This window comes from Anabrus simplex, chromosome 4 (assembly GCF_040414725.1).
Source record: "Anabrus simplex isolate iqAnaSimp1 chromosome 4, ASM4041472v1, whole genome shotgun sequence".
Lineage (NCBI taxonomy): Eukaryota > Metazoa > Arthropoda > Insecta > Orthoptera > Tettigoniidae > Anabrus > Anabrus simplex.
The window spans coordinates 41,095,899-41,123,484 of NC_090268.1; the positions used below are offsets into that span (position 1 = coordinate 41,095,899).

General features: G+C 37.9%; 1 protein-coding gene across 1 annotated transcript in view; it reads right to left on the reverse strand.

Annotated features, from left to right (window-relative positions):
* The window catches only part of Pgls (6-phosphogluconolactonase), a 60,692-nt gene that overhangs the window by 14,716 nt on the left and 18,390 nt on the right, over nt 1–27,586 (reverse strand). The window contains exon 3 of the mRNA XM_067145052.2: nt 23,399–23,682. Coding sequence (XP_067001153.2) covers nt 23,399–23,682 — 284 coding nt within the window. The remainder of the gene's footprint in view (nt 1–23,398; nt 23,683–27,586) is intronic.

Consider the following 27,586-nt stretch of genomic DNA (forward strand, 5'->3'; position numbering starts at 1 on the left):
ATACACGTTTACAGCAAGCTATACTGGAGCAAATAAAGGCAATATGTGGAATTTAAGACAAATTATTTTGCATTTTTATTATTATTATTATTATTATTATTATCATCGTTATTGCATACCGATTGGTTTTGTTAATTTCAGTGTACAAATTATCTCTAAAAAGCAATTGAAAATCTCTATTCAGTCTCTGGTTTCATACCTCGCGGTAGTTTGTATGCTGAAACCACTGTAAACGGCGATTTCTTGAAATCTGGATCTGTTGATTTATAATTGTGCCAGCCGTCAGCATCAGGTACATGCTGGGTTACGGTACACAAACCGACCATCGTCAGTTCACTTTGAGGCATCGTGAAATGCTATTAGATATCTTCATTAGGAGTAGAGGTGCAAAAATACTGTAGTTTCGTGTGTTGGCTGACATATACAACATATATAGCACATGGCGACCATGTTTGTTTACTATCGCTCAAGCTTTCGTGCGCAAGTGGACAGCTGACGGCTACACTGCCATCTAAATAATAGATTTTTGACTGACTTAAATAGTATCTGGATTCTACAAAGTTCCACGCGGAACCAAAAGATGGCAGTACAGTATATCATTGTGTATTTTGTCGACTAAGAGATGGCAGATGAGTGGTAGGTGATAAAATTTCATGTCGGGTCTACCCCGACATGCGACCGGAATGGGAATATCGTAATGTCGAGCCTCACCCGACAGACGAGTGGTAAGGGTTAATGAAGGGTATTCTGTTATTATTGGGATATAGCTGTAATTAGACAGAGCATCACATTGTGTCACATTTTCACTTACTTGCATATTCTTGTGCTTTTGTAACAATACTTATTTAATAAGTGGCCGAAGATGTCCCAGAAGAAGGGACGAAACATGTTGCACTATATTTTAATTGTACTTTAACAAGCAAATACAATAGAACCTCGATGCATTGTTCCCGGAACTGTCATTTTACTGTATTCATCGTTCAATTTATTCGGTCCCAAAAATGTTCCATTTAATCCAATGTTAAATTTCCCTGCATCTATCATTCCTCGAACTATCGTTTTATCGCATCGATGATCAAAAAAATATTTGTCCTTGGCCACACTTTTCCCACATGGATTGATCGCATGTAAGGAAAATAAACGCAAAAGCTTTTGTTTTTTAATTTAAAGAGAGAGCTCAATACTCTAGCATATAATAGCAGCAACCTGTTACGCGAGAATGTATGAGTGATTACGAGTTGTTAGTACTGAGCAAGGATCCTGTAGGCTGGAGTGCTGTGCGCAGGTAATTCACACGCAACCTCACTACGAGCCTCTTGGTGCCAACGTTTCTCCTCGACCCACTAGCCGGTCCCTAGAAGTATTCTTGCTTATAAGAAGAATGAAAGAATTACCAGAATTAAAATGGAAGCACTGTCAAACTCAAATGTGCCACCATTTTCTGGGTTGCTATTGGCTGGCTAGGGCTGCCACCTTTGTTGAAAATGAGAAAATCACGCAGCTTAAAATAGTCACGGTGATGTGCCGAGTACATTTTAATTAATCACAGGGTAATTAATCGGGTTGTATGTTGTCGAGTGTGTGGGATGCTAGAGGCCTGTTGACCACTTTGTTATCCCGTGCCCAATTGTCTTGTAACTAATACCTAAGTTGGCAGCCCCACACAGCCCGCTGTGACACTGTCCGAGACACGCCATGTTGAACTTCTAACCTAAATGACATCGTCCGAGCGTTCCTGTGTGGGATCTCTAACTTATTGTTCGCAAAAGGTCTATGGAATCTTTACCAAAATACAGGTTATTGCCATAATATCCATGTATATCATTAATTTGCAATAAGAGAACTGACCTTAAAGGTTTTCTATTATTATGAGATGTAAAGGAAAGTGAAACGAAACAGCGTAAAAGACACGCTTTTCATTTTCATCGCATATGTCATGGTTGCAATATTTTGATACCATTATGTATAGTATGAGCATGTCTGGCTCCCTGGCTAAATGTTTAGCGCATGTTGGCCTTCGGTTCAAGGGGTCTCGATCAGGTTCGGGATTTTAATGTTTCTTGGTTAATTCCGATGGTTCGGGGACTGTGTGCGCGCGTGCCGACTTACACGTTAGGATTCATCTTAGGTAGAGCTGCATTTTCATAAGCATGTGGATCGCCTATCAAGCGACAATTCTAAAGATCTGCATCCGGCTTCGGAGGTCACACACCATTATTATTATTATTATTATTATTATTATTATTATTATTATTATATTTACATGACGAAAAATGCCCAAAATACAGTACCTGTAACTTTTATTCATTTCTACTACAGCAACTTCTCTAGTGCTGGATGAGGTACTGGTGAATCACCCCAAAGACATAAAAAAAATTCTCTGTAAAGAATTTCACCTTGATTTTTGACATGGCAAAAGCCCAAAAGCTATACAATCATGTCTATGTTAGGTACTGCTGGTTGCTCCTGTGACAAGGAAAGTGTTGGCGGAAAACTGTGTGTGCAGAAGTTGGGTTTTGGATATCATAGAATAATATAAATGTTCGATTGTAATTATGACAAAGTGGCCGACTCGAGACACGCTACCTGACTCAATCTTGGTTGTCTCTTGATTAATTAGTTTCATTTTTCGTATTGATAGTTAACATGTAATATAGATAAGAAAAGGTTCCACCTTATCAATACCAATTTTATTTATATAAGATTAACTTTCGACTTTTTGAACATTCATCATCAGCTGTACATTGGTACCTTTACATAAGTCAAATATTGGTTGAATTGCCTTTTCAAATGGAGAAGCACTATGTCCAAACATTCAAATTGGGCATGTTTAAGAGTAAAAATTGGTTAGATGGTACAATCTAGATAGTTGAAAACGAGTTTGTTTTTAGGCCTAAAATTCGTGTAAATTAGCTAATTTTTAAAAAGTACAGGTATATTAAACACACTAAAATGCATAAACATATGTTAAAATCACATCTTAAAATATACAGTGCGTGTTAAAATCCTTTATAATGGCTCAGATCACTTCATTGGAATGGATTTATACGTCTTGTGTGTGTCTATATTCTTGTTTGAGTCCAATGTAGATGAAGAATGTCAGTGCTTGCATTCATGGGCAATACTCTCGTGGGGGTTCTACTATATATTAAGATATACAGTAAAACCTCGTTAATTCAAAGTCGTTGGGACTCAAAAATCGGACTTCGAATTACGTGATTTCAAATTAACCGCCAATTCGCAATTCACAAGTACCAACCCTTGCTGCCTTACAAAATATTCTATGGCCCGTTACTCAGAGCCGTCTATATTTTACAAGCCGGAGTCATGCAAGTTTGGCAACGTCCAGCGGAGGCGGAGGCGAAAGTGCGGGAGCTATCTGTGTATGTTGATGTGTAGTGAATTTCGTGTTGTGTTTATTTGTATTTTTCATGGATATGTTCGAGTATATGTAACAAGGTAGGTGACTGAGTGACATACGTAGAACCTACTATCGAAATACGTGAAGGCATGCCCGAATTTGGGTTATTAATAACACGTTTCGTGTATTTGCAGATGCCCAGAAAATGTTGTGTTCCTATGTGTCGTAGCAACTATGACATCAAAAAGGATGGTTATGTTACCTCATTTAGGTTTCCTTCTGATGAGGAATTAAAACAAAAATGGATTCGTCAAGTTAAGCGGGATAATTGGGAACCTGGGAAGGATTCAGTCGTGTGTATAAAACATTTCACAGATGATCGTTTTTCAAAAGGGGAAAAGTTTTGTGATAGTAAAGGCAATATAACTGTACAACCACCTAAACCTAATGAACTTCTTCCTAATGCATGTCCAACTATTTTCCCAAATTGGTCCAAATATTTGTCATCAAAGAGTGTAAAAAGAAAAGATCCTGAAGATAGGAGACTGGATATTAAGAGTAGGGAAAACAAGAGGAAAACAGATTTGGAGGAATCAAAGCTTCAAGATGACTTAATAGCTGACTTAAATCATTTAAGATCCCTTCTTCATACCAAAATTGACTTAAATCATTTAAGATCCCTTCTTCATACCAAAATTGACATGTCAGTATGGCAGATCAGTATCTGTAACGAATTTCTTTGCATATACAGATTAAATCTGGATGATTTGCCAAATGTAAGTAATTTACTAAAAATTCACCAGGATATGCACGTGACTGTATATGTTAATAGTTATCAGGTGTCAGTCAAAGAAATTAAATGTTTAGCTGATGGTAAAATCTCCAAGTGGTCTCAGCTAAATGAATATTTATTAAATTATACAGGAGCCACTGCTAGTAGTGTTAGTGTTGAATGTGTACAAAGTAATGTACTTAAAATGCTTGACAAGCTCATAGAGTTTTGTTTTGTGAGGTTAGCAGTGAAAGCACAGACTTCTCATCTAACCTTGTTTTCTTAAGGGAACAATTCGACAATAGGATAAATAAGAATATGTTTAGCAGTATGTGTTCACTGTTAGGAAGTGAAAGTCCATATTGTGTACCAAATCCCCAACACAAGAATTTACATATATTTCTCATGTTTGATCCTGTACATATATTTAAGAACATCAGGAATAACTGGCTGAATCAGAAAGACAGAGACAAAACTTATTTTCCCTGATTTTGAAGATCAGATTATCCGTAAGGCATGCTTAATGATTTAAGGAACCTTTGTGTGTACCACAGTCATGCATCCAACCTGATTGCTACAGCTTTTAAACTTAATTATAAAACGGTGTATCCCAAAAATCTTGATAGGCAGAAAGTGTTACTTGTTGATAATCTGTTCCATGACACCACCATAGCTGCTTTAAAAACCAGTCAACTAGATTCTAATGCCACTGCAATTTTTTTAGAAATTGTTACTAAGTGGTGGCGTATTGTAAACGTCAAAAGTGTAACTAAAGGAATTTGCAAGAGGGACCACAATCAAATGCCTTTTACTGAACTAGATGATGACCACATTCAATTTCTTCAACATTTCTGTGAGTGGGTAAGCAGTTGGGATGATTTAAATTTGGTTCATGGTCACTTAACAACTGACACTTCAAGAGCTTTGGTACATACCACAACTGTCCTGTTAAAAATTATCCAATTTTCATTTGAAGCTGTGAAACCAAATTATTTACTGTTCGGGAAGTTTCAGAGTGACAATCTGGTAAGAAGGTTTGGTCAGTACAGACAGCTTAGTGAATGTTGCATTGTGAATTGCATTGTGGGATGCGCTTGAGAACGGTTGGCTGTTGAGAGAGCTCTTGCATTATTGTAGTGATAAAGTAGTGAAAACCTATTGAAATAGCTTAATTTTGTGTATATCCGATTCATTTAGTGCTGTTTATATAGTGGTGTTTAGTGCTTGTTGGTAGAAATTGGGAGTAGTAATAATTATTTAAATTTTGTAACAAGTAATTCAGTTGGTCTTCAGTAAATTACGTTTTCTAGGTTAAGTAGGCTAGCTAGGTGCACCTTGTTTCGAAATTAGGTTTAGGTAACAATATTAAGTTTAAAAAATATTTGTAAATATCTGTAGATTCGTTGGTTGTACTTACAAAGGCAGATTATCATAAGGAATAGTACCGTAACTTCTGCAGCAACTTCTCCGGTATTTCGTATAGATATACGTTCAAACTATCGCGAAGGTAATAATTTACTACATTAAAAAACATGATACGCCTGTAAACTTCCATTTAAAAAGAAGTTAAAGAGATTCCCCGGTAATAGTTAACAGTCGTATTGTTATTGATTATTGTCGCTCCTCATATTCAAATATTGCATTGTTGGCTACAGTCGTGAACAAAGGGTGTAGTGTAGTCAAGTAAATATAAATAAAAATCAGCTGACCTTGTATTCCATTCATTTGTACTTCTCAGTAGGTAGTTAGTATCCGTAATTTATATTTCGCTCCCTCGATCTTTCAGTATTTATGAGCGGTTAGCTAATAATAATAAAGTTCATATATCCCAGTAATTGCAGTTCAAGTCCCTGGAGTAGTAGTAGTAGTAGCAGTAGTTTTGATAGAAATATTTGAGAAATTATTGTAGACAACCTCGTATTTTTCAGTAGGCCTAATTAAGTACACTTTTTTTTTTCTCCGTCCCGTGGAGTAAGGAAAATAATAGTAATCCACCAGCTGTAATAATCACATAACCACATTTCAGTAGAATTGTAGTGAAGATAAGGCATAATATATTAGATAGTATCTTGCCAGTTATACTCGTGTTTTTCTTCGTGTACGGCAATCCTATTGATACTTAAGCATTTAACCAAACGCAGTGTAGTGTAGTGTAGATACATTGTAGTATAGATACAGTACATTTAGATAGTGCCGTATCTTGCGTGCTATATTCGTGTGTTATCTTTCGTGTATATCTATTAGGCCGTAATACTAATAATAATTTGTCTAAGCATTTAGCTTCGTTGGTAATCTTTGTGTACAGTAGTTCTTGTAAATTTCATTTCTGTTGTGCTTAGTAGTGACATACGGTACGGTACCGGTATCGTAATTAGGATACGTCTGAAAGTAGTTTAAAAATTACTGTAGTGTACTGTACAGTAGTATACGAGTAATATCCTATTAGAATTTAGTGTGCTTATTTTATTATTGTAAAATATTTGTGTAATACTGGTGTGGTAGAGGTATCCGTAGAAACTCTTACTAAAATATTGTTGAAATTAGGATAGGCTTAATTGCAGTTTGGAATTGTGTAGTTCTTGTGTATTACTTTCGATATTCAGTAATTAACAGCAGCTTTTATCCTGTTAGGGGTTGTAGGATAAAAAAAATAAAAAAAATAATAGAGTACGACTAAGTAGTATTGTAGTGTAGTCGTATATTAATTACCTTATTGTTGTGTACTATCCCAGACAATATATCCCTCCGTTCATTTATTTTTTTGCAAATAAGTTATTTTATTTTTTTAATTTAAAATTCCCCCCCCCCCCCCCCCCCGTAAAGAATGGCTAAGGAGCGCGAGTGTACTTATTGTGGGTGTGGTGAGGCATTGAGGGGTATGAGGGAGGAGTTGGAAAGTTTGAGGGAGATAATTAGGATTCTCACAGAAGACGGGAAGGAAGATAGGACTCCCTCAAACAATGTACAGGTTACAGTAGGTGTACAAGAGGGAGGGGAAGGAAAGGGAGGAGTTGTAGAAGACAGGTGGTCTAATGTTCTAAGGGGAAGGAGATTGCAGGCCAAGGGCTCTATTCAGGACAGGTGTCTGTGCGAAATCGGTACGAGTCACTCCAGGTAGAACAACAGAGGGAAGATGAGGGACAGGGAACTGTTGCTGAGATGCGTGAAAGTAGGAGGAAGGGAAAAGGTAGGAAAGGGAAATGTAGAGTAGAGGATAGGAAAAGACAGGTGGAACAGGGTCATGGGAAGGAGAAAAGGGAGGAGGAAGTAGCTTCTGCAGCTATCAGGAAAGATAGGGCTGACCAGGAGGGGAGGGGATCAAATGAAGTGGGTAGGGTTGAGGCTCTGGTCATGGGGGATTCCATCGTTAGACACGTGGGGAAAGTGTGTGGAGGAAAGGGAACCAGGGTAGAATGTTATCCAGGAATTAGGTTGAGGCAGATGTTGAGGAAAGTAGAAGAGAGGGAGGAGGGGAAGGAGAAGGTGGTAGTGTTTCACGTTGGTACCAACAACGTAAGGCAAGCTGATATAAGTACCAACATAGTTGGAGATGTGTGGGATCTGGTAAATGCAGCACGGGTGAAGTTTAAGAAAGCGGAGATTGTTATTAGTGGAATACTGTGTAGGAGGGATACTGACTGGAGGGTGATTGGGGATTTAAATGAGACTATGGAGTGGGTATGTGGGAAACTGGGAGTGAAATTTCTAGATCCTAATGGGTGGGTAGGAGAAAGGGATCTGCGCTCGGATGGCCTTCATTTAAACCGCAGTGGTACGTATAAGTTAGGAAATTTGTTTGGAAGGGTAATAGGGAGGTACATTCAGGGAAACGGGATGGCCTAGGGAGCGGTGATAAGGGAACAGGGAACTGGAAATCAAGTAGGGATGACATAAAATTGTTAGTGTTGAACTGTAGAAGTATTGTAAAGAAAGGAATAGAATTAAGTAATTTAATAGATATATATTTACCAGATATTGTAATAGGAGTTGAATCATGGCTGAGAAATGATATAATGGATGCAGAAATTTTCTCACGGCACTGGAGTGTGTATCGTAGAGATAGGATAGGAAAGGTGGGAGGGGGAGTTTCCATTCTGGTGAAAGAAGAATTTGTAAGCTACGAAAAAGTTAAAGATGAGACACATGAAATTCTAGGTGTAAGGCTCATTTCTAAAGATAATAGGCAACTTGATATATTTGGAGTGTACAGATCGGGAAAGGGTAGCACTGATGCGGATTCGGAATTATTTGATAGGATAGTCAGCTATGTGGGAAACGACATGGAAAGAAATGTGATTGTAGCGGGAGATCTGAATTTGCCAGATCTCAATTGGGAAGGAAATGCGAACGACAGGAAGCATGACCAACAAACGGCAAATAAGTTAATATGGGAAGGACAGCTGATTCAGAAAGTGATGGAACCAACCAGAGGGAAAAATATCCTGGATGTCGTGCTGATAAAACCAGATGAGCTCTATAGGGAAACTGAAGTAATAGATGGTATTAGTGATCATGAAGCTGTTTTTGTGGTAGTTAAAAATAAATGTGATAGAAAGGAAGGTCTTAAAAGTAGGACTGTTAGGCAGTACCATATGGCTGATAAAGCAGGTATGAGGCAGTTTCTAAAAAGTAACTATGATCAGTGGAAAACGGTAAATAAAAATGTAAACAGACTCTGGGATGGGTTTAAAGAAATTGTTGAGGAATGCGAAAACAGGTTTGTACCTTTAAGGGTGGTAAGGAATGGTAAAGACCCACCTTATTATAATAGAGAAATAAAGAGACTAAGAAGGAGGTGCAGACTGGAAAGAAATAGAGTTAGAAATGGCTGTGGAAGTAAGGAGAAATTGAAGGAACTTACTAGAAAATTGAATCTAGCAAAGAAGGCAGCTAAGGATAACATGATGGCAAGCATAATTGGCAGTCATACAAATTTTAGTGAAAAATGGAAGGGTATGTATAGGTATTTTAAGGCAGAAACAGGTTCCAAGAAGGACATTCCAGGAATAAGTAATGAACAAGGGGAGTGTGTATGTGAGGATCTTCAAAAGGCAGAAGTATTCAGTCAGCAGTATGTAAAGATGGTTGGTTACAAGGATAATGTCGAGATAGAGGAAGAGACTAAGGAAAAAGAAGTAATAAAATTTACGTATGATAACAATGACATTTACAATAAGATACAAAAGTTGAAAACTAGAAAAGCGGCTGGAATTGATCAGATTTCTGGGGATATACTAAAGACAATGGGTTGGGATATAGTACCATATCTGAAGTACTTATTTGATTATTGTTTGGCTGAAGGAGCTATACCAGATGAATGGAGAGTTGCTATAGTAGCCCCTGTGTATAAAGGAAAGGGTGATAGACATAAAGCTGAAAATTACAGGCCAGTAAGTTTGACATGCATTGTATGTAAGCTTTGGGAAGGCATTCTTTCTGATTATATTAGACATGTTTGTGAAATTAATAACTGGTTCGATAGAAGGCAATTCGGTTTTAGGAAAGGTTATTCCACTGAAGCTCAACTTGTAGGATTCCAGCAAGATATAGCAGATATCTTGGATTCTGGAGGTCAAATGGACTGTATCGCAATTGACATGTCTAAAGCATTTGATAGGGTGGATCATGGGAGACTACTGGCAAAAATGAGTGCAATTGGACTAGACAAAAGAGTGACTGAACGGGTTGCTATATTTCTAGAAAATAGATCTCAGAGAGTTAGAGTAGGTGAAGCTTTGTCTGACCCTGTAATAGTTGAGAGGGGAGTTCCTCAGGGCAGTGTTATCGGACCTTTATGTTTTCTTATATATATAAATGATATGAGTAAAGGAGTGGAATCGGAGGTAAGGCTTTTTGCGGATGATGTTATTCTCTATAGAGTGATAAATAAGTTACAAGATTGTGAGCAACTGCAACGTGACCTCGAAAATATTGTGAGATGGACAGCAGGCAATGGTATGTTGATAAACGGGGCTAAAAGTCAGGTTGTGAGTTTTACAAATAGGAAAAGTCCTCTCAGTTTTAATTACTGCGTTGATGGGGTGAAAGTTCCTTTTGGGGATCATTGTAAGTATTTAGGTGTTAATATAAGGAAAGATCTTCACTGGGGTAATCACATAAATGGGATTGTAAATAAAGGGTACCGATCTCTGCACATGGTTATGAGGGTGTTTAGGGGTTGTAGTAAGGATGTAAAGGAGAGTGCATATAAGTCTCTGGTAAGACCCCAACTAGAGTATGGTTCCAGTGTATGGGACCCTCACCAGGATTACCTGATTCAAGAACTGGAAAAAATCCAAAGAAAAGCAGCTCAATTTGTTCTGGGTGATTTCCGACAAAAGAGTAGCGTTACAAAAATGTTGCAATGTTTGGGTTGGGAAGAATTGAGAGAAAGAAGAAGAGCTGCTCGACTAAGTGGTATGTTACATGTTATAAACCTCATTTTAGGTCCGTATTGAAAATTTAACAGTTCAACAATGATAAAGGTGTTTTAATTTATTCCACCTATTCAATACTTATATTTTCACGTACAGTTGTTACATAATTAAATTCTTAGTTACATGGGACATGTTTCACTCTCAATTAAGGGCATCTTCAGCCTAAATACAATAATCAAAAATACAACTAAATTAAAAGTGGAAGTTAAATACAATCATCAAAAATACAACTAAAATAAAAAGTGGAAGTTAAAAGTTTAGTCTGTTATTAAAATTAGGAACAATAAAATTGTGAAAAATGATAAAATAAAAAGATGCTAATGGAAAACTGTCTTATGATTAAACTATAATCTTGTCGGAGACTAAAACTTCTATTAAAATTCTAATTAAAACAGTTCATATAAAATATTGGAAAATCAAAGTGGTAGTAATAAAAAAAAAAAAAAAAAAGCCAACGACATGAGGGCGTGTACACAAGCATAAACTTGATTGTCATGAATACAATCTTTTCAAGGCCGCTGATGAAATTCGTAGTAAGGCAGAAGCGTCTATTGAAAAATTGTAAGAGGCCGTTAGCACCGGTAGGTAATAAAATGGCTGAATCCTTGCCAGAAAATGTCAACAGATGCAGAAATAAGTTTTATGTAAGTGGAAGTTGTTATTTGTTAACTACTGTTGAGTTGGTTGTTGCCCGTCTGTTGGCTCTAAGTCTCAGAGCCAGACTTAGAGCCAACAGACGGGCAACAACCAACTCAACAGTAGTTAACAAATAACAACTTCCACTTACATAAAACTTATTTCTGCATCTGTTGACATTTTCTGGCAAGGATTCAGCCATTTTATTACCTACCGGTGCTAACGGCCTCTTACAATTTTTCAATAGACGCTTCTGCCTTACTTACTACGTATTTCATCAGCGGCCTTGAAAAGATTGTATTCATGACAATCAAGTTTATGCTTGTGTACACGCCCTCATGTCGTTGGCTTTTTTTTTTTTTTTTTTTTTTATTACTACCACTTTGATTTTCCAATATTTTATATGAACTGTTTTAATTAGAATTTTAATAGAAGTTTTAGTCTCCGACAAGATTATAGTTTAATCATAAGACAGTTTTCCATTAGCATCTTTTTATTTTATCATTTTTCACAATTTTATTGTTCCTAATTTTAATAACAGACTAAACTTTTAACTTCCACTTTTTATTTTAGTTGTATTTTTGATGATTGTATTTAACTTCCACTTTTAATTTAGTTGTATTTTTGATTATTGTATTTAGGCTGAAGATGCCCTTAATTGAGAGTGAAACATGTCCCATGTAACTAAGAATTTAATTATGTAACAACTATACGTGAAAATATAAGTATTGAATAGGTGGAATAAATTAAAACACCTTTATCATTGTTGAACTAAGTGGTATGTTCCGAGCTGTCAGCGGAGAGATGGCGTGGAATGACATTAGTAGACGAATAAGTTTGAATGGCGTCTATAAAAGTAGGAAAGATCACAATATGAAGATAAAGTTGGAATTCAAGAGGACAAACTGGGGCAAATATTCATTTATAGGAAGGGGAGTTAGGGATTGGAATAACTTACCAAGGGAGATGTTCAATAAATTTCCAATTTCTTTGAAATCATTTCGGAAAAGGCTAGGAAAGCAACAGATAGGGAATCTGCCACCTGGGCGACTGCCCTAAATGCAGATCAGTATTGAATGATTGATTGTTACTGCACTTCAAGTTATAGAAAGTGAGAAGAAAATTAGGATTACGAGTGTTCTGGGCTTGCACTCATCTAGGTACGGAAAAGTGCAGTTTGACTGTAGCCAGTTAGAAATGTCTCATTCCACCAAGACAGATGATATTAGGCTAAATATGGCAGTGATAAAAAAGTTCGACTCACTTTTATCATGTGACATTTCTGATGGGCATTTTGAGATGTCAGGTGTAATATACATTTCTGGGTATGCAGTAAGGGCAATATCCAAAAGGATAAACTGTGACACATGTTTAGGTCTCCTGCAGTGCAATGAAACAGATGGCCCCTATTTTGAAGAACTTCAGAGAGGTGGGTTAGTGGTGCCATCAGATTGTGTTGTGTGTGTCTTTGTAACAGTGACAGGAATGTTTACCTTGTTGCTGTCTGAAGACTACAAGGAAGACTACCTGGATTGTGGAAATCACAAAGAAGTTATCTTCCCTCTATACACAGAGCTGCTTTAGGGAGAGATGAAAATCAACAGTTCTGGTTTGAACAGGGTAACTGTGGGCATGACAATAATAGTCTAATAGACTGTTTATTGTCCACATTTTGCAACGTCATGTTGAATAATTATAGAAAGCAGATTAAGAACAAGAGTTATGCCAGCAGTGATGATAAAATCAGTAAACGAAGGAAGCTGTCAACACTCCATAAATATTCAGCTCGTGAGTACTGTTCTTTAAAGGGTTTTGTTTTTATGCATGTAAAATGTGTATTTCTAACTTTACTGAGTGCATTTCTTGATGCGTGTGTTTCTTAGTGTCATTTTTCACAGTGTGTATATTTTTGATAACCATCATGTTGGTCTAAGTGCGCTGAATATCACTGAAGTCAATTCAAAGTCGGACACGCCCCCTTTTCTCTCGGCCTCCGCTTGACAGATAGATACAGCGTTGCCAAGTGTACCTTCCGGCTTTAACTGTAGATGGCTCTGCCGTTACTGCATGCAGTTAACCTTGATTCACAATTTATACCCTTCAAATGCCATGAAAAAAGAACTATTTCCAAAATGTCACAATGTATCCAAGAAGGTTCATTTACAGTATTCAAGTAATGCACTCAGATATCTCACTAGCAAACATAACCTCACGCAACGAAAAAAAAAAAAAAAAGCACGATTCAAAGACGAGCAGAAATCTATGCTAGCTCCCATGTGCAAGTGCTTTATTATTTGAATCAGTATACCGTATGCATTTTAGATGCCTTGTATTTACAAAGAAAGTACCCGATGCCCTTAAAATCGAACTTTTCTATGACTATCCTTGTACGATTTCCCGCCATAGCAATTCTCTTGTACTTCAGAAATGTAAACACTTGCCGCGTCACAAAGTATTCTAAGACCCATTAATACATGCAATCACCTCGATTCACAGTTTAAACCTTTCAAATGCCATGGAAAAATCGCTTTCCGAAATGTATCCAACAAGGTGCATTTACAATTTTCAAATAATGCACTTGGATAAATCCCTGACAAACATAACCTCACGCAACGAAAGAAAAAATCACACAATTCAAAGACGAGGATAAATTATGCTGGTCTCCCTGTGCATATGCATTATTTTTTGGATTTCTGTACCGTTTGCATTTTTAGATGCTTTGTACTGGTATGGAAAGTGCCCGATGCCCTTAAAACATTGTGGTTTATCGAACTTTCCTATGACGAGGGGATAATGTTTCTTGCTTCCATCCCATGTGCATTCCAACGTACTACTATGACCCATTTAAAACCATAAGACCGTTTGGGCTTGCATTAAAATAAAGCAATGCAGTTTCACCGGCAATGACAATATTGTTCGGTGCCTACGAATTTATTATATGAGCTACGTTTTTTCGTCAACTGTCGGCATTGCCAGTGGTCGCGGATTCTGTTTTTCCGCACACTGCCTGTTGCGTGATATTACGGCGTTCCTTAAAAGGTTGAATACAAAAGAATTCCGATTTCATTCAACTTGGCAATCATGAGGCGCACTGTAGACCCAACGAAGTGAGTGTAAGTGCGGAAAGCTACCCTTCCACGTTTCGGAACGCGCGTTCTATTATGACGCGGAGCGGATAAATTTCGAGTTGAAATTACCCTGTGACATACTATTGTTTTAAAATGTAAAGGCAGTTTCGAATTAAAAGTCTGAATTTTGGTAATGGGGCCGACATTGTACTTTGAATTAAACAATTTAAATAACATGCAAAACTGTATCTTATGTTTCCGGGAATGAGAGCTTCTTCGAATTAGGCGGGGTTTTGAATTAACCGATTTCGAATTATCAAGGTTCTACTGTATCCACTTGTATATATGATAGGTTTATCATATTGTTAATAGCAATTCCAGTATATGAACGGAGGTAGATATGTGCAGCTGTGATTGATACATGGACTTTAAGTATTGAATGTAGTCTCCATAGTACGTGAATATTTCAGATGCAGGTTGGTGGCTCTTTTCTTGTCTATAATATTTTGCTGGTGTGTGTAAGAGACAAAAGTAGTGCGAGAAAATTATAATCTGAAAAACATGCCTGTATATTTTGATATGTGATTTTAACATGTGTTATGCATTTTAGAGTGTTTAATATACCTGTACTTTTTAAAAATTAACTAATTTACACGAATTTCAGGCCTAAAAACAAACTCGTTTTCAACTATCTAGATTGAGCCATATAACCAATTTTTACTCTTAAACATGCCCAATTTGAATGTTTGACATAGTGCTTTCCCACAACTTCTCCATTTGGAAAGGCAATATAACCAATATTTGACTTACCTCGTATGTAAAGGTACCAATGTACAGCTGATGATGACTGTTCAAAAAGTCGAAACCGGTCCTGTAAGTTAATCTTATATAAATAAAATGGTATTGATAAGGTGGAACCTTTTCTTATCAATCTTGGTTGACAGTACCATTTTCTACTTGTACGCATGGGCGTAATTTGAGCATTTTGTTGGGGTAGCAGAGATTACTGAGGGGTCACATGGGTCTTCCCCTTTGAGAGCAATTTGTGACCAGAAAGATATTGCTAATATTCTCCATCTTTCCTTTAATATTCCATGTTAATCACTTTACTTTAATCCTCACTTATATGATGCTGTAGAGTCTGGAAGGACACATACAATCTGTCAATGCTTGCCAACTCCCAACAGTTTGAACAATTTTTTCCTCTTCCAAGAACTTTGAACTCATACGACTTATTTTGTATGCACTGCATGTAGTTCCCACGGTTTTCACATATTGCAAGTTATTCCCTGAAAAGTTTTGTCAACATCATAACTTTCCACATCTGTTCCAGCTGGCTGTGTAAAGGTATGAGATAAGTTTGTGCATTTCTTTTCAGTTCCATGAACCAAAAATCTTAGCCTCAAATATCTGACACTATGACTAATCTGTTTTCTTTCTGTAAATTAACTGTTGGTCCAATTCCCTTCAGTTGTATGTCTTAAAAAATGCTACAAAAGGAATGTTTTTTATAAAATTTATCTTCATTTTGAGTAAGTCAAATGATGTTACCCTACTTTTTGCATGTAGTTCATCAATGCTGAGAAATAGCTGCTCCCTATGAAAACAAAGCTAAATTTTCAGGATTTTTTAAAAATCCAGAAAAAAGTACAGCATGTGAACAAATTTAAAATCAGCAAGTTTTCTCAATATAACTATTGCCACTGGAGCTTCTTTATCTTTACTTGCAGTTACATTTTCCGAGTGCACGATGGCACATTTCCAATCAGCCACTAGAGCAGATACACAACCAACCTTTCTGACTACCCATCTTACACTGTGCAAATACTGAAATTTACGAACCCACGAACCCTGGTCTCAGTTCTTGTAGCCTCTTGGGAGACTACTGGTAAAATTTGTAGAGACTTCAGTAATGATTCAAGCTTACCAACATAGTCCATATATATTTTTTTGTTACATAACTTTATACACTTAATTGAAGCCTTGGTGCTATGCATTTGCACAGCAACAATATGTTTGACATGTTGTCTAATGTTCTGAATTAATTCATTGTGTGCACCAAGCAAAGTAGCAGTACCACCTGTTTCAATGCCAACTACCTTTGAAACAGACAACCTTTCGGAAATTCCAAGCTTTCCAAGTTCCTTTTCAAGTGTTTCCATGTACCCAGCTGCATTTCCATTTTCTAAAGGTGGTGAGTGATAAAATTTCTTTGATTTTGAAGCTGCATACGAATCTTACAGAGAGAATTAGGATGTTCACAGATCCACCCAGCAGTAAACCAACACAACTTGCATCTTTCAGGTCAGAAATTAAGTCACTTTTTAGCACCTTAGCTATCTGATTAATAAATTCCTTGTAACTAGGACTCTCTCAGCCCTGCTCTCAATCAGTTCTATAAACCAGGAAAATCTGTGATGGCTTATTATTCTTCAAATTATCAAACACATTAGAATGCATTTTCTTTACACACATGGCCAGGGGCATTGTTTCTGGAAACAATGTTGTATTACAAGGTGCTGCACAATTTCTGTGTCGTTCAGATTCGTTATACAGTGGAACCTCTATTCTCCATTTTTGGAGGGACCATGGAAAAAATCTCCGTGGGTGGGGGCAGTAGAATAACACCAATGGTATCCACTGCCTGTCGTAAGAGGCGACTAAAAGGGGCCCCAGGGGCTCTGAACTTTGGAGCGTGGGTTGGCGATCACGGGGTCCCTGGTTGAGTCCTGGCATTGCTTCCACTTACTTGTGCCAGGCTCCTCACTTTCATCTATCCTATCCGACCTCTCTTCGTCAACTCTTGTTCTTTGCCGACCCCGATGCTATTACGTTTGAGAGGGCTAGGTAGTCTTTCACTTTCACGCCCTTCGTGGCCCTTGTCTTCCTTTGGCCGATATCTTCATTTTTCGAAGTGTCGGATCCATTTTTTCCCTCTGATTAGAGTTATATAGAGGATGGTTGCCTAGTTACACTTCCTCTTAACACAATAATCACCACCACTACGGGAAAAAACGTACAACATGGGAAAAATGGAAAAATCTGGGAACAAATGAACCATCAACAATTTGGCTAAACGTCACAAAAAAGAAATATGTATACTTATAATCTTACAAACATCCCTAAACCAAACCAAACTACAGTCCCAATGGGCCTTCTGTCTACCAAGTGACCGCTGCTCGGTTCGAAGGCCTGCAGATTACGAGGTGACGTATGGTCAGCGTGATAAATCCTCTCGGCTGTTATTCCTGGTTCTCTAGACCGGGGTCGCGATCTCACCATTAAATAGCGCCTCAATTAAAGGTAATCGCAGAATGAGTGACCCCGGAATCAGTCCTCATATCGAAGTAAAAATGCCTGACCTGGCTGGGAATTGAACCCGGGTCCTCCAGGTGAGAGGCAGGCAAGTTCGACCGCAGGGCGGCTTCAAACATTAATTACAGGTACGAGACTTTAAAAAATCGAAACTTTACATTCAGTTTTAATGGGGAAACTTTGTCAGCTTCCGCTGAAACCTTCTTTCAGTTCAGCAACTTTGACCAGTCAAACTGTCTGAAAAACCTAATAACACTAAGCCAAACAACAATCGTCCAGAAGTAGCTTTTAATTCTCTAATCTAATAAAATAAAGCACATTGGATACAAAAGCACCCAACAGAATAGCAAAATCCCTTTTTCTTTAAATCTTCCATTGTTATTTGGTCACCGGTATACTGTTCGCAGTCAGTTTATGGAAATCTTATATCGTGTAAATTAGGCTTAAATAGACTTAAAAGTTGTGTTGAACTCTAGAATATGGTTTCGAATGTAAGTATAAATTCTAAAGTTCTCGAATGCATTATATTCAATTCTGCCTGTCACTAATCACAATCGAAAGAGAAAAAATATCATCAAAACTTCCGAATTTATGGTTATTCGTGACCTTGAGCTCAGCTGGAAAGCGCACTCGCTGTACAATTGAAAGTTAGAAAGACTCAACAACTGGGATACCTTCTCAAAAATGTTATATTTTATGGTCAGATGCACCACATCATTTCAACTGGTTATAATCTAACAGTGACTTTATAGGTGCTGTCATATATTTCAGATGGTTATACGCACCATACCCTCATCATTTTAACGTTACATTTAAAATTTGCCTTAGTAGGTGCATTTATGTGTTGTATATAGATACACCTTATGTTCTACAAACCTTAAGCTGGACTATTTTCTCGTGTATCATACCCTAACTATTGTTACCTTCTGATTTGCTTTCAATGTTTTAACTTTTGACAATTTAACTTTCATCATTAATCCTTGTATTTGCTGTCATGTGTTTTGTATTTCAACTAGTCATAGTTTAACATTTGTCTTGTAGGTGCTATCATGTGTTATATATTGCTATTCGATAAGTTGCATTTTGCTCAATTGATTTGTTGGCTGATGACGATGCGCAATGAGCGTCGAAACTAGTACCAACCATCTTTAAACGTTATGTGATATATATTCACATCAATAAACATTCATGGTATTGAAAAGGTGGACCTTAAACATTTTCATTTTACTGTACTCGCTGTACAAGTCGGCATGAGTGCAAAATTATACAAAATTTTTAAATGTAACGTGCGCAAATAAAACTGCTACGGTTTTTATAACATTTTAACACAACAATGTGAAATTCCCAGTCTTACATTAAGACCAAACCAGTAATAGGGAATCCCAAAACCTCCCATGGCTTTATGTATGTTCTAGTCTCGATAACATAATCGTATACGATATTAAAATACCAAATTTGTGTTACTTAACTAAGCAGCAGTTTTGATTCCTGCCAGAAAGCTCAGTGACTACGCAGTGCAAGGAACATTAACACCAAGATCCTAAGTATGCCATAGCCGTCCTTTCGTGTGATACAGTTTCTTGAAAAACGCGTGACCGAGGATTTAGCGTTGAGGGGACTGAACTTTCTGGACGGTTGATACGGGAAATCGTTTCTACGAGGAATCGATAATGCAGGACCACGCAATCTGAATGGATAACATGGGAAAATGTAGTTTCTGGGAATGTATATTTGAGGTTCTACTGTATTTCTTAATTTTTTCTAGTTTAAATGGCCCTGTAAAACCTGTTACTACTTCCCAAGACTGATCTGAAGAATTTGGGAACAAAACACAAGATTTACATTGAGCCATTCCTGTACTTCCATGGAATGATAGCCAAGGCAGTTTCCACTCTTCTTTGAATTTTCTTTTAGCTGGTTGTAGGCCAACTACAATTGCTACATTTCTCATTTCAGGTTTAACTTAATTTACAGGCGCTCTTTCTTACAAAATGAGAGCCTGAACTCCTACACTGTTAATGGAAGAACCAGTCGTATTTTCTGAGTCTTTGTTATTTCCCAAATAACGGCTTAAAGTGTATAGGTGTTGTGAAGAATTGTGCCAAATTAGCCTGATTTGATTGGCCATCACACACTGGTTTCATGCGTTTCATATTCAAAGGCTAACCTAATACTAACACCAGCACAAACATGTAAGTTACGATTTACAAGCCTAAGCCCTGCATTTATTGAAACTTGAACAATAACAAAGGCCATGCGTAGAAACTACTAAAATGTACACACAGTACCACACATTCATTGCACTTTTGACTACATGCACCTATGAAGTAACTAGCTCTCAATTCTTCCACCAAAAGCCCTGCTGCCGTAACAGATAAGGGCCAACTGCTTCATGCATGTTAACTCTAAGACTATCGTTAGTGCAAAGACTCTCATTCATGGATATACATCAATGGTCCTGTGCAGAGAGAGAGAGAGAGAGAGAGAAAAAAAAAAAAAAAAAAAAAAACAACCCACCAAACTCTTTGGTCTCGCCGTTTTATTTTAGAGAAGATCGTGGCGTGGATTTAAGCCTGTTCAGTACGAGAGTTGCTTCATTAGTCATAAGGTTTTTGTTACAAAGTGACGGACAGGAGAAGAATGAAAGTGTGAAAAAATAGGAAAACAGATTTCTTGGGGAGGGGGCAGAAAGGTGTGAGTAGCAAAAATACAAGTTGCCACAGCAACCTGGCATGTCTGCACCTCTGACCTAAGCAATGAAATTTAGAACACATACAGAGTATATACCAAGATGAAAATATTTTGACATTATGACTGATTAGAGAGGTAAAGTTGCAAATATTTATCTTATCTGACAGATGCTTTTTAGCTCTAGTAATGGCCAAGCCAAGTCTTAACACTAGAACCGCCGGAGCGGTCAAAATGACCGCTACACATTTTCAAAGCCTTATTTTGACCACATTTTTTGTCCTATTGTAAAGAGCTTCAGTGACTTTTCCTGATTACCGGTCAGAATCATCCGTATTAAATTTAATTAATTTTGCGTCATTGGATAGGACGTAGGTAACGAGTATACCTAGAACCGCCGGAGGGGTCATTTTGACCGCTATATTGATTATCATAATAAAACGTGTTAGAACGTGCTTATTCCTCTGGTTGAGATAAAATTTGTTTATAATTATTCTCCCTGCAATAATGTAAGCACAACAATGAAACTCTGATAGTCTATGCACGGCCATTGTTCAATTTCCTCTTTATTCATTTATTGAAACGCGGCTATGAGGGCTAATGGTTTACTCTCCTCTGAGAGTAGCGAACATCCTTCCGCTCTCACAATCCCCTTCAAGGCCTCCCTCACCCCTCCTCTCTCCGTGAGCCAATCACACCTTGGGACAACTGTCTACTAATCTCTCTCGGCAGTCTGGAGCCACAACTTCGTCAGCTTGTCACAGACCATGGCTCGTAGACCACCGACCCTTACCGATGAAGAATTACTCACTCTACTGCATGGCATTCCAAATGATATGTCTGAAGCTGAATGTGACCCAGATGTAGAGGACGTACGAGAAGAAGCTGCAGACGAAGATTACCACCAACCAAGTGTCCATTCTGAAAGCAGTGATTCAGATGATGCTGAATACCAAATTGTTGAACCAGGTAAGTTACAATAATGATATACGTTATCTTGATGTCAACATATCAACTTTGGTACTGAAATTCAACATTTAGACGGCAATTATGCCTGGTATAGGCCGAGAACTGAAAGTTATCAATTGTTCTATTACAGCAGCAGAAAATGTAGTACGAAAAGCTGGAAATAAGAGGGGACGAATCAACACAAACCTCCCAGGAACAAGTAATACGTTACTAGGTACAGACGGCATCATGGAGTAGACTGTAGGAGAGTTTGGGAAGACTACACCTGGCAGGATGGCTTGTCACAACATCTTGAAAGAAAATCTAGGACCTACTCCATATTCAAAGCGGCATGTTTCTGATGACAGTGTAGCGAGTGCATGGCGTCTTGTTATTGATGAGTCTATATTGAAATACATCAAACACTGTACGGAAACGGAAGCAAAATGTGTTCTAGGTAATGAATTTTGGAGTGTAAGTTTAGAAAAACTGGAGGCGTTCATTGCCTTAGTGTATGCTCATGGTGTTCTTGGAGCCAGTAACACTGAACTTGATGAACTCTGGTCTAAAAAGTGGGGGCCACCATTCTTCAGTGAAACAATGGGGAGGAATTGTTTTCGAGAAATTCAAAGATTTTTGCGTTTCGGCGTCAGAACTACAAGATCAGAACGTTTGAAGACTGATAAATTTGCGTTAGTATCAAAAGTATGGAACAAATTCATTGAAAATTGTCAACTGACTTATATTCCAGGTGAAAATCTGACGGCTGATGAGCAGCCTTTCCCAAGCAAAACAAGGTGTCCATTCTTACAGTACATGCCGAACAAACCAGATAAATTTGGAATTAAGTTTTGGCTTCTTGTGGACGTTGACTCAAAGTTTCTGTGCAATGGGTTTCCTTACCTAGGAAAAGACGATCTCAGAGGACGTGACGAGACTCTTCCCGAAAGTGTAGTAATGAAGTTGATGGAACCATTTCAAAAGAAGGGGCGAAACGTGACTACAGACAACTTTTTTACAACAGTGAAACTTGGTAAGAAGTTTAATGGTACGAGTATTGTTGGAACCATTAGACGATCAAGGAGAGAAATACCTAAAGCTGTGAAGGCTATGAAAGCTAGTCTTTACGACTCAACTCTTCAGAAACATTCCAATGACACACTTACTGTTTATCAAGGTAAATGAAACAAGAACGTCCTTCTATACAGTACTTTGCACTCAGAAGTTGAAATTCAAGCTAATCCCAAAAGGATTCCCGAAACAGTAGACTTCTACAACAATACAAAATATGATGTGGACGTGGTGGATCAAATGGGAAGAAAATATACTGTTCGATCCGCTACCCGAAGATGGCCTGTTCATGTATTTCATAATATTCTTGACTTGGCAGCTATCAATTCCTGGATCATTTTCAAAAAAGTGACCGGGAAGAAGATTAGTCGCCGAAATTACATCCTGAAGCTAGCAGAGGAGCTTCGTATGGGGTACATGGAATCGAAACCTAAGTATGTGGAAAGAGAACCCGAATTTAGGGAGCCTGTGGAAGGAAATGTACAGAGGAGGCAATGCCAAATGAAGAAATGCAGGAATAAGACAAACTTTACCTGCAGAAAGTGCAAACAGCGAGTGTGTGGTTTTTGCTCAAAGGACATAACTAAGGTCGTGGTATGTAGTTCCTGCTTCTAAAGATGCAGAATTGCATCAGCGTGTGCAAATACACTAAAGGAAAAGAAAGACAGTGTTTCAAAAATATGGTGTGGATTTGGCAAACATATTTCAGGTCATAAATTACACTAAATAAAATGTTACAGTAATTTTCTTTTCTGTTAATGTGTAATAACTATTTTACAGTTTAGACTAAAGGAATTTGAAGTAAAAGCAATGTTTGTTTATTAGATAAGTGTGTTTTAGAGAAACATATCTGTGTTTGTAATAAATTAGGAAAATATTACATTTGCAATACAATGAAATAATTTGTTTCTTTTCTGCTTTAGATTCCATAATTAATGTTTTATAAACTTAGTAACACATATTTGAAAGTATGACAATGAGTTACTATACGTATTTAGAATAAAAATTATAATTCCAATACAGCGGTCATCGGCGGTTCTAGGTATACAATATGTTCCGGCGGTTCTAGTGTTAACAACTGTAATACAAAGAATGGACTTACTTTAACAATGTCAGCCTTAGCTGCTCCTGCAAGAGCAAAAATGCAGCATTCAGCATTATTGATTACTGGAAAGGTTAACGTAATTCTAGAAGATGGAGGCTTTGGAGAGTTGGTAATTGGCGCAACCCACACTGAAGTTTCATCCAAGAGACGATGATCAGGAAAGAGAGAACATGTGTGGCCATCTGGTCCCATTCCAAGCAGCAGCAAATGGAAACGTGGAAGAGAGTCTGGGGGGAAGTAGACACACATCTTTTGGATATAATCCTTGGCTGCTTCTTCAGCTACAACACACACAAATTGTATTTTTTAAAATTAATATCACACAAAATAGTCCATGTAAACACTGACCATAGTCATTTACAAAATTCTGACAATTTGTTCAGAAGTAAATCACTAAAATGACAATAATAATAATCATCAGTTGACTTCAGCTATCGTAGGCAGGCATTTTAAACTGACACCAATTTTTTTTTGTTATTTGCTTTACGTCGCACAGATACAGATAGGTCTTATGGCGACGGTGGGGCAGGAAAGGCCTAGGAAAGGGAAGGAAGCAGCCGTGGCCTTAATTAAGGTGCCTGGTGTGACAATGGGAAACCACGGAAAACCATATTCAGGGCTGCCGACAGTGGGGTTCGAGTCCACTATCTCCCGGATGCAAGCTCACAGCAGCACACCCCTAACTGCAAGGCCAACTCGCCCGGTGTGACACCATTTAGGCTGCACAGATGTCAACGAATTGGATCTCTATTGGGGAATCTATGGATGAGTTTTAATTAATTTTGTTGGGTAACATCAAATGAGTCACCACAGATCATTCACATTTCAATATCATATGATATGAAGTGCTGAATGGGCCTTCAAAAATCTGACTATCTCTGTTTTACCACTGATCCACAGAGGGAGCTACTAACATTATGGTAATTTACATCTGTCAACAATGTATGCTTTAACATTTTAGTGTAGTACCACATTATTAGGTTTCAAAACACCCAAGAACTATATCCATGCAATATGGTAATAATCAGGGCCCGGATTGTGATGACATGCCATCTTTTAAACTGTTCACCACAGACACTGCTAACTTATATACAAATGCTGTTCATGGCCCTACAGAAATGCATATTTATTAAATCTTTTCTTCGTCATTTTTCCAAGTATTTTATTTTGAGGTCAATTTTTCACTTTTCACATCATTATTATGTCGCTTTAAGGAATATATTGAATATTTTACATGTTTTGAATCATTATATCACATTCTTAATGGTTTATGGTGCATTTTTTGTGTACTGCATATCAGCGGGACTGGTATATCCACATTCCAGGAGATACACCTGTGCTTGCAGCAAATCTGGAAGCGATGTTGAAATCGAGGCGGTAGGAAGACAGACAACAGTAGGCCCAGTAATGCCAGTCTGGTTAAGTACCGCAGTGCAATAATACGAGTGCTAAGTGGATTTGTATTATCGGCCACAATTGTTTTTGAGTGTATTTAAAATGTCAAAGTTAAAGCTATCTACGGCTAGGGTGCGAAACTGAAGGGAGGAATTTCGCCCCCACCGACGATTTTAACTCAAAGGTTCTCCTCCCCGCCCCCCACTAAAATTGCCCGGGGGGGGGTTCTTTCATTATAAAATGAGGAAAATGTAGAACATGTATAGTTTATTACTGAAATTAATGATTTTTACTGTGCATATTTTCATAGAAACATCAGCAATAAATCAAATGACTGCAAGGAAACAACGCAGCAGTGGCAATCTGCACCTGCAGTCTATTCATCATCATCATTTCCCTTTATCCAACTGTAGCCGGGTAGGGGCAAATATGGTTCCTCTCCACTTTCTTCGGTCTTTCCACCACTCCTCCTCCAACACTGTGTCCCAGTCCAGGTTTCTTTCTATAATGCTGCGTTGGATGGTATCCTTCCATCTCAATCGTGTTCGTCCACGGCCTCTCCTTCCTTGGATTTGCATTTCCATCACCTTTTTTTGCATTCTTTCATCGCTCATTCGCTTTATGTGCCCAAACCATCTTAATCGGCTCCTCTTCTCTATTCTATCATTCATTTTTTCCACTCCAATTTCTTCCCGGATTTTCTCATTCCTTATTTTGTCTCTTCTACTCTTCTGTATCATACTCCTCAAGAATTTCATTTCGGCTGCCTGTATTCGACTCTCATCCTTCTTTGTCACTGTCCAAGTTTCTGCTCCGTAAGTTGTTATGGGTACGTAATACATCTTGTACATAGTATCCTTTGCTTCCATTAGCACATCTTTGTCCCATAACATATTTCTTACACTATGATAGAAACAACTTCCAGCTTGAATCCTTTTACTAATCTCAGCATACCTGCCAACTTTTAGAAACCAAAAATAGGAAGATTTTTTTATTCCTGGATTTCATCACATATATTCCACCACGGTCTAGGTGAAAAAAGGTCAAGATAAAAGGCATACATATCTACAGTTGTAATGCGAATTGACCGTTAAATTTCAAATCTTAAACTACCAAAACATAAAAATGGTTACAAGAAAATGTACCTTATCATTATCATTTATGACACTTAAATGAATAATAATATTTATGTCACACCGACACACGCAACAAAATGCATAATATCGTATTTTCTCGCGTAATTAACGCACTTTTTGACGAAAAATACAGGCGAAAACTTCGGATGCGTAAATTATTCAAGGAATTAAGATATTTACAATTCATTTACATTTAAAAGATGCATCAAATATAATATAAAAACACAACTGGTTCAACTCGTTTGCGGTTATCGTCATTTGGCGTAAAATTCCGGAGTGAGATTTTTCCTGAAAATTCAAATAGGGTACATCAGGTAAGTTAGACACGTGGGATTGAAGTACCGACTGGAAAATGTTCTTCCCATTACGAGCTGACAATACGACCTGGAGTGAAAACATGAACTAATAGAAGTACAATTCATGTAATGCCATAACAATGACATACCGGCAAAAAAACTGTCCAACACGAGAAGGGCCGGGCATCGAGGGAGGGACCCTGCTACATTACCCCAAACCGTTTGTATCCAATCTTGTACGAGTGACGTGTCCATCCATCCTCCTCCTTGAATACGAACGTGGATCACTCGCGGAAATTTTGCTTTGGGCATTGTTTTTCGTTTTAGATCAATGTAAGGTGTAATCTTTCTGAGATCAGCTGTTATAGCAAGCATTGCAGTACATCGTTGTTTTTTGCTTCCGGTAGCGCGTACGATAACACTGTATGATCCTTTCTTATCCATTGTTCGACTTTGTGGCATGGAAACTGATTGGCGTCTGATCTGCGGTTTCTATAAGGGAGATCAAATATTCCTCACTTTACGCTTCTCAATCACAAAACGATGAAAATGGTTTAAATCATTCGTCATTTTTTGGCATGATGATGTTCTTCGCTGAAGAGGAAGTCCATTTCTCTTCATAAAATTAATCAAGACTCGGCTAACCTTCAAATCCGAGACACTGATTCCATGTGCAGCGGTTATTTCACATTCTTTAAAATACTGCATTTCGTGAGAAATTGCTTATCCAACGTTGCGTCACAAAATCATATTTAAGCAGATCCTTCTCTACTTGCGGAAACTTGCCGCTTTTTGGTCCGCGAAATGCTTTGCGATACATGTTGGCCGCTTGACGTGCACTTCTGTTACCGCGGTAGCGCGCGTTTCATTTGGGCATTGAATACTCGCTGCCCTCTTCCCGTATCTTTCGGTGTAACTGATCACCGCGAGTTAGTATGATGCAGTATTACTCGAATACTGTGGACTGACAATTTTGAGATCACAGAATGTCCCGTACCCGAAACACTCGTAAAACTAGTGCCGGCTAATAACAGCACGTTGCCCTGTATCTGGAATGCCCGCTTTCGCAATAGGAAGCCTGCTACTTGAGTAGTTGAGATCTTTATTTCGAAACGCATCCGGAGCTGTGTGATGGATGTTCGAAGTTGTGGGAGCGTCATATACGTGAACATTTGTTTTTGTCCACTTTGGACCCAAAAATATTGGGATGCGTAAATTATGCAAGGGCGTTAATTACGCGAAAGAATATGGTAGTTTCTTTATCAGACAGTAAAATGAACTGAAATTTATAGGTATCTCTGAACACTTGGAGATAACGTTTGTCATATTTTTGGCCTTAACGAGAAAATAAACTACCT